This window comes from Saccostrea echinata, unplaced genomic scaffold, assembly GCF_033153115.1.
Source record: "Saccostrea echinata isolate AGI-Se365-2 ecotype Australia unplaced genomic scaffold, CSIRO_AGI_Sech_v1 ptg000054l, whole genome shotgun sequence".
Classification (NCBI taxonomy): Eukaryota; Metazoa; Mollusca; class Bivalvia; order Ostreida; family Ostreidae; genus Saccostrea; species Saccostrea echinata.
In genome coordinates this window covers 5,665,560-5,679,682 of record NW_026889803.1, presented here as the reverse complement: position 1 = coordinate 5,679,682, position 14,123 = coordinate 5,665,560, and the positions used below count along the sequence as shown (strand labels likewise).

Sequence of the window (14,123 nt, the reverse complement as noted above, 5' to 3'; positions counted from 1 at the left end):
GTCCACTACAGCCTCCAGAGGTGCGCCGACTGGGGTGATCAGGTCCCAGCCCGGAACCACTTGGCTTAACATCGCTGCTGTTCTATTTTACTGTCTATATCACTGCTGTATCTTAACTGTCTTTCCACTTATCTGCCCTTCTTCTCCACAACCACATAGATGCTGACTCTGCCTCCCTAAACAGACTCCCTATCAGTCTCCTTCTCTCTGCTCCAGTAATACCAATGACTCTCAGTGCCCTCCACATAGACCATGAAATTCACAATTTTTGTACCCCTTCACCCATTGATGCTATATGCCAAAATTGGTTGAAATTGGTTCAGTGGTTCAAGAGAAGAAACTGAAAATGTTCAAAAGTTTACGACCGACGGACGACGCACGACAGCCGACGACGGACGAAAACAGATAGCAATAGGTCACCTGAGTGACCCCGGTGACCTAAAAATACAAATAAATAAATTCTTTGCAAAGCAAAAAAAAAAAAAAGAAGAAGGAAAAGACAATATTACTAAGACAAAATGGATGGAAGGTCTGGTTTTTCGCAGTAGAAGTGGGATGTAGAGGATTTTAGGGACAGTCTATGAACCACTGAACCAATTTCAACCAATTTTGGCATATAGCATCAATGGGTGAAGGGGTACAAAAATTGTGAATTTCATGGTCCCTGCCCCCCTGGGGCCTGAGGGGTGGAGCTTATACCATCAAAATTAGTGCTATCTTTAATCTTCTTCTTTACTCCTGGACATCCAGCAGTCAAACTGTTGGCTTGATTTAATAAGCATTGAGCCTTCTACCAAAATTGTGAAATTCATGGCCCCAGAGTCAGGGGTTCTGGTGCTAGGGCGGGGCTACATAGATCATATAGTGAAAGTGCATTATTCAGTCCAGTCCAATACGAAAAATCGTAATATTACGAAAAGTTGTAATATAAGCAATTTCTAACTTTTGTAAGAGTTACTTCCCTTTTTCTGATACACTGCATTAATCATGATATCGTGGATTTATAAATTATACTTCGTGAAAACATGAAAAGCACGATTTTTTTTGCAATTATTCATATGAAAACCTGGTTAGTTATGCAAATAACACATACATGCATGTCAAAATTCTACAGAGATGTGTCTTAACCCATGACCTAATTTTCGTGTTTTGAAAGCAGCTATTAATAGTACAAAGTTGCATCGTTAAAAAGTGTTTTAAAATGGTCGATTTATGAGATGTTAAGAAAATATTGAAATTAATTCATAACTAATTTTAATAAAATCTGATTACTTGATATCATTTTTCAAGAAACCCAACTCGATCGACCAAAGTCACTTCAAAATTTAGCCTATTGTCAATGCAAGTGTCTTGTACTAAAACATCCATTAAAATTAAAAGGTTTTTAAATGAGTATGCGTATGTTATACCAATTTTCGGAAAACTGTCGATCCTCGGAATAAAAAAAAAATAGGAAACCTAAACTGTTAAGAATCGTTCCATTACAGAAAACTGTAATATTACGAAAATCCGTAACATTATAGAAAACCGTAATGTTACGAAAATCTGTAATATAACAGAAAAACGTAATATTATGAAAATCCGTAATATAACAGAAAACCGTAACATTACGAAAATCTATACTTCACATAAAATCACTGCAAAAAGATCGTTGAATTACAAAAAAGTGTTGTTTAATTGATATGGTCTTCTGTTGTACACCTAGTGTACAGGAGAATGGTATACTAGAATTGCCCTTGTTGCTGACTGTGTACATGTCAAAGACATTTGTAAAAATGAAATGATTTTTTTTGGGGGGGGGGAGGTACAGTTTACGTGACCCCTACACCAACTATATGTCAACTTCTAACAAGGGGAAAAACGTTTGTAGAGTGCTTTCCTAACATAAATAAACTTTTATGGTTGAGGTGGTGGGAGGGAGCTTCAAATTTATGAAAATCAAAAGCCATAAAAATATAGAAATAAACGCAAGAACCTTTTATCATTTTACAATTTTCAGTAATGATAGCTTACTACTCACTGCTCTGATTTTATAAACGAGTTCTCACAAGTGACCTAGTTTGTACATATACAGGAATACAATGGATGCAATGGATGTATTACTACACTACTGCTGTAACAATTAAAACAAGAACACCAAGCCACGAACAAAAACATTTTTTACAAAAAACAATATTTTTCCCTTAAAAAATACAATCATTTAATTTACATAGATCACCTTGACCAATTCGTAACTCATCTGAAAGTTTGAAGAAAAGGGAAAGGCATCAGTTTGTCTATTCAAATTCGTATAAATCGAAAGTATCCCGCCGAGTCAAACATTGATTAACAGACACGTATAGTTTCATGAGGGCAATTAAGAACGGCTTGCCCCCCCCCCTTTTTTTTCCAACATAAAATTTCACTTTTGAAAAAAGGTCATTGAAAAGGCTGGTTACCTCCCCCACCCCCAGTTTTTGTTGTAGCATAGTTAAATCATATTAAATTGGTACATGTATGTATTGAAAAATAAATTGATTGTGAAAGAAAGTTCAGTGTAACCTAACCCACCCGCCGCATCCCTTTAACGAAATAGGATTTTCTAGTTCCTTTTTCATTGCTTCTCAAGGTTTTTTTCAGGTATTTTGTCATTTTTTTCTGCTCCCGTTCAAGAACGATACTGCGTCCCTGACTTTAACTTCCCGCCTCCTGATACTGATAGGCCATAGTAGAAGAGAAATCATTACTTTATACATGTACATATCGGTACTCTCTCTCACTGTCTTGACCTGTATCATACACTCTAGTGTGAAATGGGCATGGTCTACATCCTGTCCTTTTCTCATATTTCAAATAAATCTTGTGCGATCATGTTGATGTAAAATTGCTATTCTGTTTAACTGCGTTAACCATGTTAACACAAAATGATTCATTAATAAGTCACCACTTTATCCAGGTCTGACAAAGTTGTGTAAATATTTTTAATCATATATATTACAATTCGTCTATAGCCTTGTGATTGAATGTCGACAATCCTCCTGGGACATCACTTCGGCAAAGAACAGTTCGTATGCTGACCCCTATCAGATAACTTCTGGGGCCAGTTCAATATTTATTTCCCACAGGGTGAAGGATTCTGAATCTTTTGTGTTTACTACTTTGCCGGGATACCACATGTCCTCGGAATCTTACAGCAAAGTACGCCCCAGTTTCCCAACTATAAGTTTTCTAGATAAAATAAACATGCAATTACAATATCGGTTCACACGTACAACTGAGTGCATTTATCGAAGTGTCTAAAATTTATAAGGAATTCTAGCTTTGTAATATATTTCAAAGATTTTATGTATTATATTTACACATGAATTTCAGAGAAAGATTTTCCCAGCTTCTTTTCTTTTTCTTCTTTTTTTTTCGGGGGGGGGGGGCACAAACAGTTGGAACCTTATACAGGCTTCTCATTCTTGATTCATTGTACTCTTCTTCATCGTCGAAGTTTTACCAGCTGGATTGTAAATTTATATCCCCGAGATGTCTATGGAGCTCCTTGAAACAGCCTAATTGCCTGATAGAGTCTATCGTATGTGGCTCTATTTTAAATTTGAAAAAAAAGCTTACTTGATCATTGTTTTTTCGAGCAATAACTCTGATAGTCTATAACTGAAAAAAATTAATATCATAATTCTAGACTCGAACCCTAACTATTACAGCTAGGGTTCGAGTGAGTCTAGAATTATGATATTAATTTTAGAAAATATAAACTGACAGTGACACTGAATATTGTTATGTTTGGTAATATTCAAGTAGTTTCTCTTTCGAAGAGGTTCAGAAAATATCATAAATTTAATTACTTCAAATATCAAATCCTGCTATTTCTATGAAATCTCGAATACTTTTAAAGAAATATCCCCCACCCACTTTTGCATCCGAATCTTAAACGACACAGACCTGCACAGAAGTCTTATATAATGCAATTATTTCGCTCATATAAATAAAATAAGAATTGATATACATGTTCCTTATAATTTTTTTTTTTTACTTTTACACATCTGATACTGTATTTATTTTAAAATAAAAGGAAATCCCCACATGTTTTGCATGTTTGGTCGTTTTATATTTTTACTGCATTGGGAGGAGCTGCTGTTGTATTGAACGATGAGGTTTCAAGTTTCTTAATTCCAGTTGGCTTATCAGAGTAATAACTACATGCTACATGTATTTAGGAAATAATCATACAGAGAGAGTGAACGTAAAAATACATGCATGAAAATAGTGTTATACATCGATTTAGTTATTTCGTAACAATGTTGCAGCATTCAAAACCTTGCCAAAAATTAAAAGATCTTTAATATTATTAGTGCTTGGTAGATTTTCTATAAATTAAAAATCTGTTATTCGTTTCTTCACGGCTGTTTAAGACTTATAACCTTCGTGTAATTTTACTTCACACGTGAAATACTGGTACATTATGAAAAAGCTGGAAAGATAGCAGATCAATTTTTAGCCAATATACCCCCTAAAAAGAATTTTTCAAAGGCGGATCCAGGGCTGGCGCGCAGGCTCCCCCCCCCCCCCCGTTTGAATTTTTTGTATTTAGACATCGGACGCCCACCAGGGCTTTGCCCTAGACCTACTGGGGGCTTCAATAAAGACCCCAGACCACCCTTGCCTCCTACTCCCTCCCCCCCCCCTCCCCCCGTTATGATTTTCCTGGATCCGCCACTGCTTTTATTACAAGTTTTATCATATCACTTGCCGATTTGAGCCTTGTTGATAGTCTGGAAATCGACATCGCATCAAATAAACAGAATGTAAAAGTCACAGCATGGGGGCGAGGGAGCACAAGTCATTAGAAGAATCTGAAGGTTTAACAACTTAGTGACGATGTTTGGCACCAATTAATCTGCTAAATGACAGCACATGTGTGCGTTTTCAATGAGAAAGAGCGTTTTTTCGGACGTTGAACATAATTACGCAATAGGCACAACATATAAAGACAAGACTTTTTCCCTTGTGGATGCATAGCTGCAGCAGCAAGTAATATAAAAAAAATCTAAAAGATCAAAAATAAAATACATTTGAATTAAAAAATGCAAAGTACATGTATATGGATAAATACAAATCACACTGCCAACATGGGTTCTGTTTTTTTGTAAGGGTTCTAAATATGCTAATTCTGAAACTGATGTATTTTTACACCTCACATTGCCGTCCATACTTATTCGATACACTGGCGGATTTAGGAAGGGGGGGGGGGTAGGGGCCCCTTTTGTGTCCAAAATATACATGATTTAATAAATCAATTTTATTTGATGTGGCCGTGGGCCCCTACCCCGACCCCAAACTGGTCCAACCCCCCCCCCTTTTCAAGATTCCTGGATCCGCCACTGGGATATATTAATTATCCTCGTTATATTATTACCCTCTACACTCTACACTTATTTTGTATATTCTAGTATACCTCCTGTTGACCTGCTATAATGTGTAGCATTGCTGTTGACTTCTGCATGTGTGCTTCTTACTGTCAGGAGCGAATCAAAACTACGGCAAAATATGTATCAAGTATTACTTTGGTTTTTTCACTTGGACTAATAACTTTACTGGGTCGTTAATGTACATTTGGAATTTTTGTGATCTTTAGTGATTGTATGCAATGTGTAACGTGTTAATAATGTGTTATTAGATGAACTCGAGTCTCATTTGAAAGCTACCAAAATACGAACTTTAATTACGGTGTCTTCCCACTTAGCCAAAATTCTGAAATTGTAACTGGTGACTGGTTTTGGCTAGAGGGGAATGGGAATGCTTGAGGGCAAGATATAATTTGATACCGCCGCGCGATCGGCGCTCGAATTTTTCACATAAAAAATCCCATCATCTAAAAAGTACACATGTAGCAAAGAAAAAAGTATTGCGCTATTGTTCTCTGAATAACATGCATAAAAAAGCTATAGCAATGTATCATGCATAAACATAATATTTGAAACTTTTGTTTAATTTTTTTTTTTTGCGTTAAACATATAAAAACAAAAGCAATAACTAAAAAAAAAAATAATTAAATAATTGAAGTAAACTTATCATAAAAAAATATTATTAATAAAAACAATAAAACATGCACACATAAAAACAAACCCAAACTAATTAAACAAACAAAGTTAACAAAAAAATTATTTCTTTTTATACGAGTACTTAGATTATTTGGATTTTTCAGTCCCCCCCCCCCCCCCCCCGGGCCTGTGATGTGTTTCTCATCTACTTTGTTTGACATGCTCATACAAATGTATTTTTGTATCTGAACAATATGGCGTATATTTGAATTGTGTCTGAAATTTTAACTCTGATTTTTTTTAAGAATCAGGAAATGTTTGAAAATCTTCAATTTCGCCTCGGTAAAGAACCTCATATTTTCTTGTTAATGTATTTTCTTTGTTTCGAATTCGATGCATTTAATCTAAATGCATGCGGGGTCAGAGCTTGACGAGAGTCGTACAAGTTATCCCCCGTAACATCTCGTTGTTTGAGACGAGGGTCTGATTTTTAGGGTAGATTTCGGAAGAAATGTAGGGATTTCGGGAAATATGGAACAATGTGACAAGCTTGAGGTCACATTGAAGCTTTATGGAAAATTGGTCCCATCCCTTGGAAAAATCTCATTAAAGAATAATAGAACAAAATGTTCACTCACCCATCGCTTGCGGTACTTTCTTCTTGCGTTTCCATATTTTTCGATAGACGTCACTGACCAAAGTGACCACGTGTCATTATTATCATTGGAACCTAATATATTTCTGACGTCATAGTTTGCTACACACCATTCAGTTTCTTTCAATGCTTAATTTTGTCCTGCATTACGAAAACTCGTAAAATAGTCTCTCACATCTAGCTATATTACGAATTTCCGTAATTTAACTATATGACGAAAAATAATAATATAAGAATAATATTACGATATTCGGTAATATTACGATTTTTCGTAATATTACAATTTTTCGTAATATTACGATTTTTCGTATTGGACTGGACTGTTATTTCTTTGAAAATCTTCTTCTCTACTATTGGTATTATTGAAACAAATTGAATACATAATTATGATTAGCAAGGGTGACTCTACCAAAATTGTGAAATGCATGCCCCCAGGGTCAGGGGTTCTGTTGATATGGCGGGGCTATATAAATCATAAAGTGAAAGTACATTATTTCTTTGAAAATCTTCTTCTCTACTCCTGGGTATTATTTGAACAAATTAAATACATAGTTATGATAAGCAAGAGTGACTCTACTAAAATTGTGAAATTCATAGCCCCAGGGTCATGGGTTGTGGTGCTAGGGCGGGGCTATATAGATCATATAGTGAAAGTGCATTATTTCTTTGAAAATCTTCTTCTCTACTCCTGGGTATTATTTAAACAAATCAAATACATAGTTTTGATGAGCAATGATGCCTCTTTCAAAATTGTGAATTTCATGGCCCCTGGATCAGGGTCTGGTGTTAGGGCGGGGCTCTATTTATTATATAGTGAAAATACATTAATGCTTTAAAAATCTTCTTTTCTGCTCCTGGGTATTATTTAAACAAACTAAGTACATTGTTATGATAAACAAAGATGCCTCTTCCAAAATTGTGAAATTCATGACCCCAGGGACAGGGGTTCTGGTGCTAGGGCGGGGCTATATAGATCCTATAGTGAAGGTGACTTATTTCTTTGAAAATCTTCTTCTCTGCCCCTTGGTATTATTTAAACAAACTAAGTACATTGTTATGATGCCTCTTCCAAAACTGTGAATTTCATGGCCCCAGGGTCAAGGGTTCTGGTGAAAAAGGGGGGGGGGCTCTATTGATTATATAGTGAAAAAGCAAAATTTCTTTGAAAATATTCTTTTCTGCTTCTGGTTTAAAAGCAAAGAAGCTAAGTGTATAGTTATGATGAGCAAGAATGCTTCTTCCAGAGTAGTGAATTGCATGACCCCTGGGTCAGATGTGCTGGTGTAAGGGTGGGGCTCTTAATTATTAATATAGTGAAAATGCATTAATTCAATTAAATAATCCTGTCTGCTCTTTAGTGTTAAGCAGATAAACAAAGTGATTACTTATGATGAGCAAACTTCTGGCCCCAGGGTGAGAGGCTCTGGGTTTTTCTTGGTGGGGAAGTGGGTGGGGGTGGGGCTCTATTGATAATATACATGTAGTGAATTTCTAGTAAAAATGCATTATTTCTTTAAAAATCTTCTCCGCACCTGGGCATATCAGAGGCAAAAAGGGTAAAAGTTTTAATAAGGATGGGTATTTTTACCAGATTTTTGAACATCTGGACCATTTGGTCAAGTGTTCTGGTCCTGTCCAGGGCTCTATTAATTTGTATTCTACTGAGAGGAGTTATTCCCCTTCGCCATTTATTTAGAATAAGAGAATTATGCAAGAATTTTTATTGTATAATACAAAAAGTACTTTCGTAGTTTTAATGATCAGATAGACTTGTAAATATTAGATAAATAAAAATGAGACAAAAATAACTTGTCATATTAAATGTTCATCAAAGACTAAGAGAGGCCAATGTAAGAGATTTCAATTAAAATAGTAACGAAGCATTGATAAGTTTGTTAATATACTGTATGGTGATAGCGATAAATGGGGAACAGATTAGAACCTAATTTATGAACTGTTTATGAATACTAGACTAATTATTTTGTTGATCCTGATCACCCTGTTTTTCTTGCTTTTGGGCAGCAAAGATTCACCTTTCAGTTCATTTTGTACTCTATGGATCCTCTAAATTGTTGTATTATACTCAGGTGACCGTTAAGGCCCTTAATTGGGCCTCTTGTTTAAATTTAAAATATTTTTTACCACCTTCTCCTTATTTGCCACAATATTAAAAACAAAAACAATGAAAACCAATGCCAATTCACTCTTGTTATAAAATCTGTGCTCATTTTATGTCCCCTCAATAATATTGTCTCCAAGCCCCCCCCTTTTTTTGGCTTGGCAAAGGAATTAATCATTGTCAGTTTGAACAAATTTTGATCTCTACTTCCTGTCGATGCTTCCATATAAATATGAATAATCATGCCTTTGTACAGTCCTTATACCTAAACGTTTTTACCACCTTAACATGTAATCATTTTCTAATTCTGAATCAGATAATAGCATACAACTTCCAATTTCCAATACAGATGAAATTTGTTATCACAAACACCTAAATCTCAAATACAAGGGACATGTATAAGTAATTTGGCAGTCAAAACCATATGTAAAATTTACTTTGTTATTAAACTTTCTCGACCTGTCGTATTTGATACAATAAGGTTTGACTTTACATATAAAATGAAATTCTTCAATTCCTATGTTACAATACACTTAATTTATCCTTATTTTTTTCAATACAATTTTTCATGCCGATTATACAGAGCATCAAACTGAACTTAATGATAAAATTAATGATTAAAAAACAACAAACAAAAAAAAAAACAAACAAACAAAAGAAACAAAAAAAATACCAAGAGGCCCACAGGCTAGGAAAAAACAGAAATCAGTTCAGTATTGAAGTTTAAATATGAAAGTGTTCCTGGAGGGGATGATTTGAACAATCTTGAATCTACACTACCTAAGGATGCTTCCATGTATCTTTGACTATATAATCATGGCTTTAGTAGATTTTACAAGAAATTTTCCTATACGTTTGATCTTTTCTATTGTGGCCTTACCCTCCCCAAGGATCATGATTTGACCACACTTGAATCTACACTATGTCAGGATGCTTCTGAATTAATAAGAATAATTATCATGATTATGGCTTTGTTGTTTTTGAGAAGAAATTTTTTATTAATATCGATATATCCTTTACATTTCTTTGTATAACTTTGATCCCCTTTTATGACCCCTCTCTCCTCCTTGGGGGTCACGATTTGAACAAATCTGAATTTACATTACCTCGGGATGCTTCCGTATAAATATGACTAATCATGGCTTTGCCATTCTTCAGAAGATGATTTTTAAGATTTTTGTCCTATAAATTTTTATATAAGACTTTTATCGCCCATTGTGACCCCACCCTACCCACAAACCAAATGTCATGATTTGAACAACCTTGAATCTACACTACCTGAGGATGATTCCACATAAGTTCCACATAAGTTTCATATTTTCTAGCCCAGTGATTTTTGAAATTTTTTTTCAAAAGATGCCATTAATTTTTCACTAATTCGTAATTATCTCTCCTTGGAAGAAGGCCTGGCACTTCATTTGAACGAACTTGAATCCCCTTTATCCAAGGATACTTTGTGGCAAGTTTGATGAAAATTGGCCCAGTGGTTCTTGAGAAGAAGTCGAAAATGTGAAAAGTTTACAGACAGACGAATGCAAGACAAAATGTGAGCAGAAAAGCTCACTTGAGCCTTCTGCTCAGGTGAGCTAAAAAAAAAAAAACAACAACAAATAAGTGCAAGTAAACGTGTAACTTTCAATGTATTATTACAGTCACTCCAGCAGGTTTAATAAAACCAGGAATAAAGATTTCTCTCATAAGAAAGAACAAATGTACACAGTCATTTAATCCACTATTTGAGTTTTTAATCAAATTCAGCCTTTTCCTCCTGGCACGCCAGTTGTTATCCTTAAGCCATGCATATCTCGAATTTCCTCTTTTAATGCCTGAAATGATATAAATTACATTTGACAATGAATTTAAAGTCACTAGATCTACATGTATAAGTAACTGCTAGTGTGTGTTTGTTTGCTGCAGAATAATATTGCTTAGCACACTGCTAATGTAAATGTGGCACTAGAAAATTGTGCAAACACAGAAAAACAGCTTACAGTTTTCTGAAGAGACTTCAAATATAAGATGTCATGTTATAAAGATTAGGATTTTTTCCAGGGATTGTGGTGTTATAATCCTCATGCAAATAAAACTCATATTCCTGTTCTGCATTTGGAGATAAAGCATCAATCAATGGGGCTTTCAAAAATCAGAAACAGGCGGTACTTTTACAAAATTAGGAGGTACCTTGTGGAAGCAATTTTAATAAAATATGTTATTAAATTTTTCTCCATCAAATATTTTGGCCAGTACAATCATGATTTCAGATGGGTAAAAGTACCAAGTACCGGCAGATTTTGAAAGGCATGAATTGATCATGATGCATGTATATATGTCTGTACCTCATTCACCATACGATGCTGTTTTAGTGTTCTTTGTCCTCTGAATTCTTCTGCCTCCACAAAGACTGTGTACATGGCACCACATCCACCTAGATATAGTTATATTAATAGTTTTGAGGTTGCTATATAACAAATACATATGTCATTGAATATTATATAAATTTAATGAATAATATAATTGGTTACACAGGTCAAAACCACTAGATTTTCTGACGTCAGCATAAATTTGCATGTTAAGTTAGCTATCTGTTTACGTTACAGACTGACCAATCAGTTGAATGAGTCGCAATGCATTATGGGCTACTACAAGTATCAATACGAACTCAGCTGTGTTGAAAATAAAGAGCAACTTTCATTGTCCCTTGGAAACTCAATTTCAATTTTTTTTTGTTGATATTTATGAAAGAAATATTGAAAATGATGCATAATCTTTCATTTCTATGCTCACTTTTTCAAAATGTTCTTTATGAAGCCTTATATCAACTTGTAATACATTGGCATAAACTATTGTTCAAAGATACATAGGTGCTATTGTGTCAATAAAGGTTTGGGTGTGTTTTTTTCATGTGATATACATGTACGTGCATAGTTTTAGACAGCAGTACAAGGTGCAATATTATTATTTAACTCCTCGATATCATCAAAAATTTTAACGTTAAAGCCTTTGTACGGTATTTGAAGCAACTATTAATCATCTAAAACAACTCCAATATTAAATGAAAGCATGGGACAGTGTCTTTGGAATATAATCTTTCAATTTCAGTCTTATAAAGTAAAAAAGAAGCCATACAGTTTTTTTTTTGGTGAACAAGTAAATATAATGCAGTAAACTGATGAAAACCACATGTCGCTGTTGAATAGTAAACATGAAGTAGACTTCATGCTTTGCGATTCATTCAACTGATTGGAGAATAGGTATGACAAAAACATCCTCACGTGTTGAAAAGTGCATTCCATAAAAGATAGAGTACTTGACCTGTCACATACTACCGTACATTTACATGCTATAATGATCATACATTATTGTACAGCAAAATTCTTTTGAACAATAAGTACATGTAATTATTAATGAATTCAATAGAGTCAACTGATGATTTAAACCCATTTTCAAATAATAATATATACTACATGTATACTGTATCAATATTATTTTAAGCTGGACTTCATTTGTAAGATAAACATTTATATGAAGTAGCTTATAATACGAAAGATATTTTAGACATTAAAAAGTCACTTTAAACTTCACATTTAATTTGAATACCATCAAAATGGAATAAACTTGAATTATATGTAAAATATTTGTATAATGTTGCAAGGATACACTGCAATATAATTTAATTGGTTTTTCAAGGACCTTGCCCTTGCCCACCCAAACGACCTTGGTTCAAAACACTATTTGGTCATAGCTACTTTCTTGCATTGCCAACTACAAATCTCAATGTTATTTACTTCAGAAGTTAAGAGAAAGGTTACAGAGGCAAGCATACAAAAGATTTAAACATACTGTGAGAAATATATGAAATTATTATACAGTCACTATATACTGTAGTCTATGCAAATGCAAATGGTTCATAAAACTACATATTCACTGGATCTGAGGTTGTATTCTTTGGAGGTCAGTCCACATGCAATGCGGATTGTGATATCACAAATGACATCTCAAACAATGTTGTAAAAATGGCTTTTATGGTTGAAGACAACTGTGTATCTGTCATCTGAGCAGGAAAATATTTTGCAAGCCCATCACTTGATTATTATATATCTTTAGTAAACGTTTCGATGGGAAATAATGTCTTTAATACACATAGAAGTAATAACTTTTAATCTGCAATTTTTTTTTAATCTTTCTGCAATGATATTCGTTAATGAAAATAGTGTTGTCTTGCAGTCTTCAATGTCTTATTATTCAATACTGGACTATACATACATATATATAAAAACAATTATATAACCTGATATATCCTGAGCCTCTACTTTGGCTGACGGGAACTTTGACTTGAGTATAGATATGATCTTCTTTTCTCCTTCAGTAAACTCCGTATTTGCCTCACAATACCCTCTCCTTGCAATCGCTGGCAGGTACTACAAAAAATCAACTTTCATTAATTCCAACTAACATGAAAAAGCTATATAGCTTTATTAAGCTATTCAAAATAGCTTGATAAAGCTATTTGTGTGCAGTTTTTCAGAAAAATGTTTTTTGTAAGAAATAGACAAAAAGTCACAAGTATTTGACTATTCATATATGTACTATGTGCTATCAAAACAACAACTGAAATCAAAGATAGTTCTAACATTGCAGCATTTGAATACTTTTAAGCAAACGATGAATTTCCATTGTTTGAGTAACTGTACACCACCTTGTGTGCGTTGAGGCGTCGATAAGTATGATTGCTTCTCATTGTACTGAATTATTACCAGTCAATTATCTTGTTGACCATAGTTGGCCTCTTTTATAATTTCAATGAAGAAGTAACTGTATCAATTGCTTTATATAGCCCCAAAACTTTAAGAACTATGAGTGCAAAGTCTCTTAAGGAGACGCAATTTAATGAGTAATTTTTACATGCATTATTTTCAGAAGAGTTCAAGGTTGAATATCATCACTGCACCAAGGTGTGACTTTTTGTGCATCCATGCTGAGAAAATAACACATTTAAGAAAAAAGTGTGATAAAATAGCTAAATCAAGCTATTCTGAATAGCTTAATAAAGCTATATAGCTAAATCAAGCTATATAGCTAAATCAAGAGATTGTGCCAGACCTGTTGTCATAGATTTCAAATCAATTTCAGTAATGAAATTAGTCAGCTCTTTCCATTTGTTATCCATGGAACAATACATATTAATATCCTTAGATTTTCAATTCTTACTTGTTTTACACTACGAAAAAGTCTAAGCATGATGATGCTGTACGTTCACGTTATAAACAGTTATTCAACCACTTTTTCCTGTGCGTCCTTGTTTAAAACGAAACTGAAAGTTACT

The 14,123-nt window shown here is 34.1% G+C and overlaps 1 protein-coding gene across 1 annotated transcript; it reads right to left on the bottom strand.

Annotated features, from left to right (window-relative positions):
- Positions 1–10,427: 10,427 nt before the first annotated feature.
- LOC133205879 (bolA-like protein 3) lies at positions 10,428–14,114 on the bottom strand. Its single transcript, XM_061341765.1, has 4 exons — positions 14,009–14,114; positions 13,089–13,218; positions 11,137–11,225; positions 10,428–10,626 (listed from the first exon to the last, which is right to left on the bottom strand). Exons 1-4 carry the CDS (start codon positions 14,036–14,038, stop codon positions 10,555–10,557), a joined length of 321 nt encoding a protein of 106 aa, XP_061197749.1. The 5' UTR covers positions 14,039–14,114; the 3' UTR covers positions 10,428–10,554.
- Between the last annotated feature and the right edge of the window lie 9 nt (positions 14,115–14,123).

Excerpts from the sequence above, each read along its gene's own strand:
- LOC133205879 (XM_061341765.1), bottom strand. The coding sequence starts at position 14,038 with ATGCTTAGACTTTTTCGTAGTGTAAAACAA. Across the intron at positions 13,219-14,008 it reads TTTTTCGTAGTGTAAAACAA|TACCTGCCAGCGATTGCAAG; the intron begins GTAAGAATTGAA and ends GATTTTTTGTAG. Across the intron at positions 11,226-13,088 it reads AGAGGCTCAGGATATATCAG|GTGGATGTGGTGCCATGTAC; the intron begins GTTATATAATTG and ends AACTATATCTAG.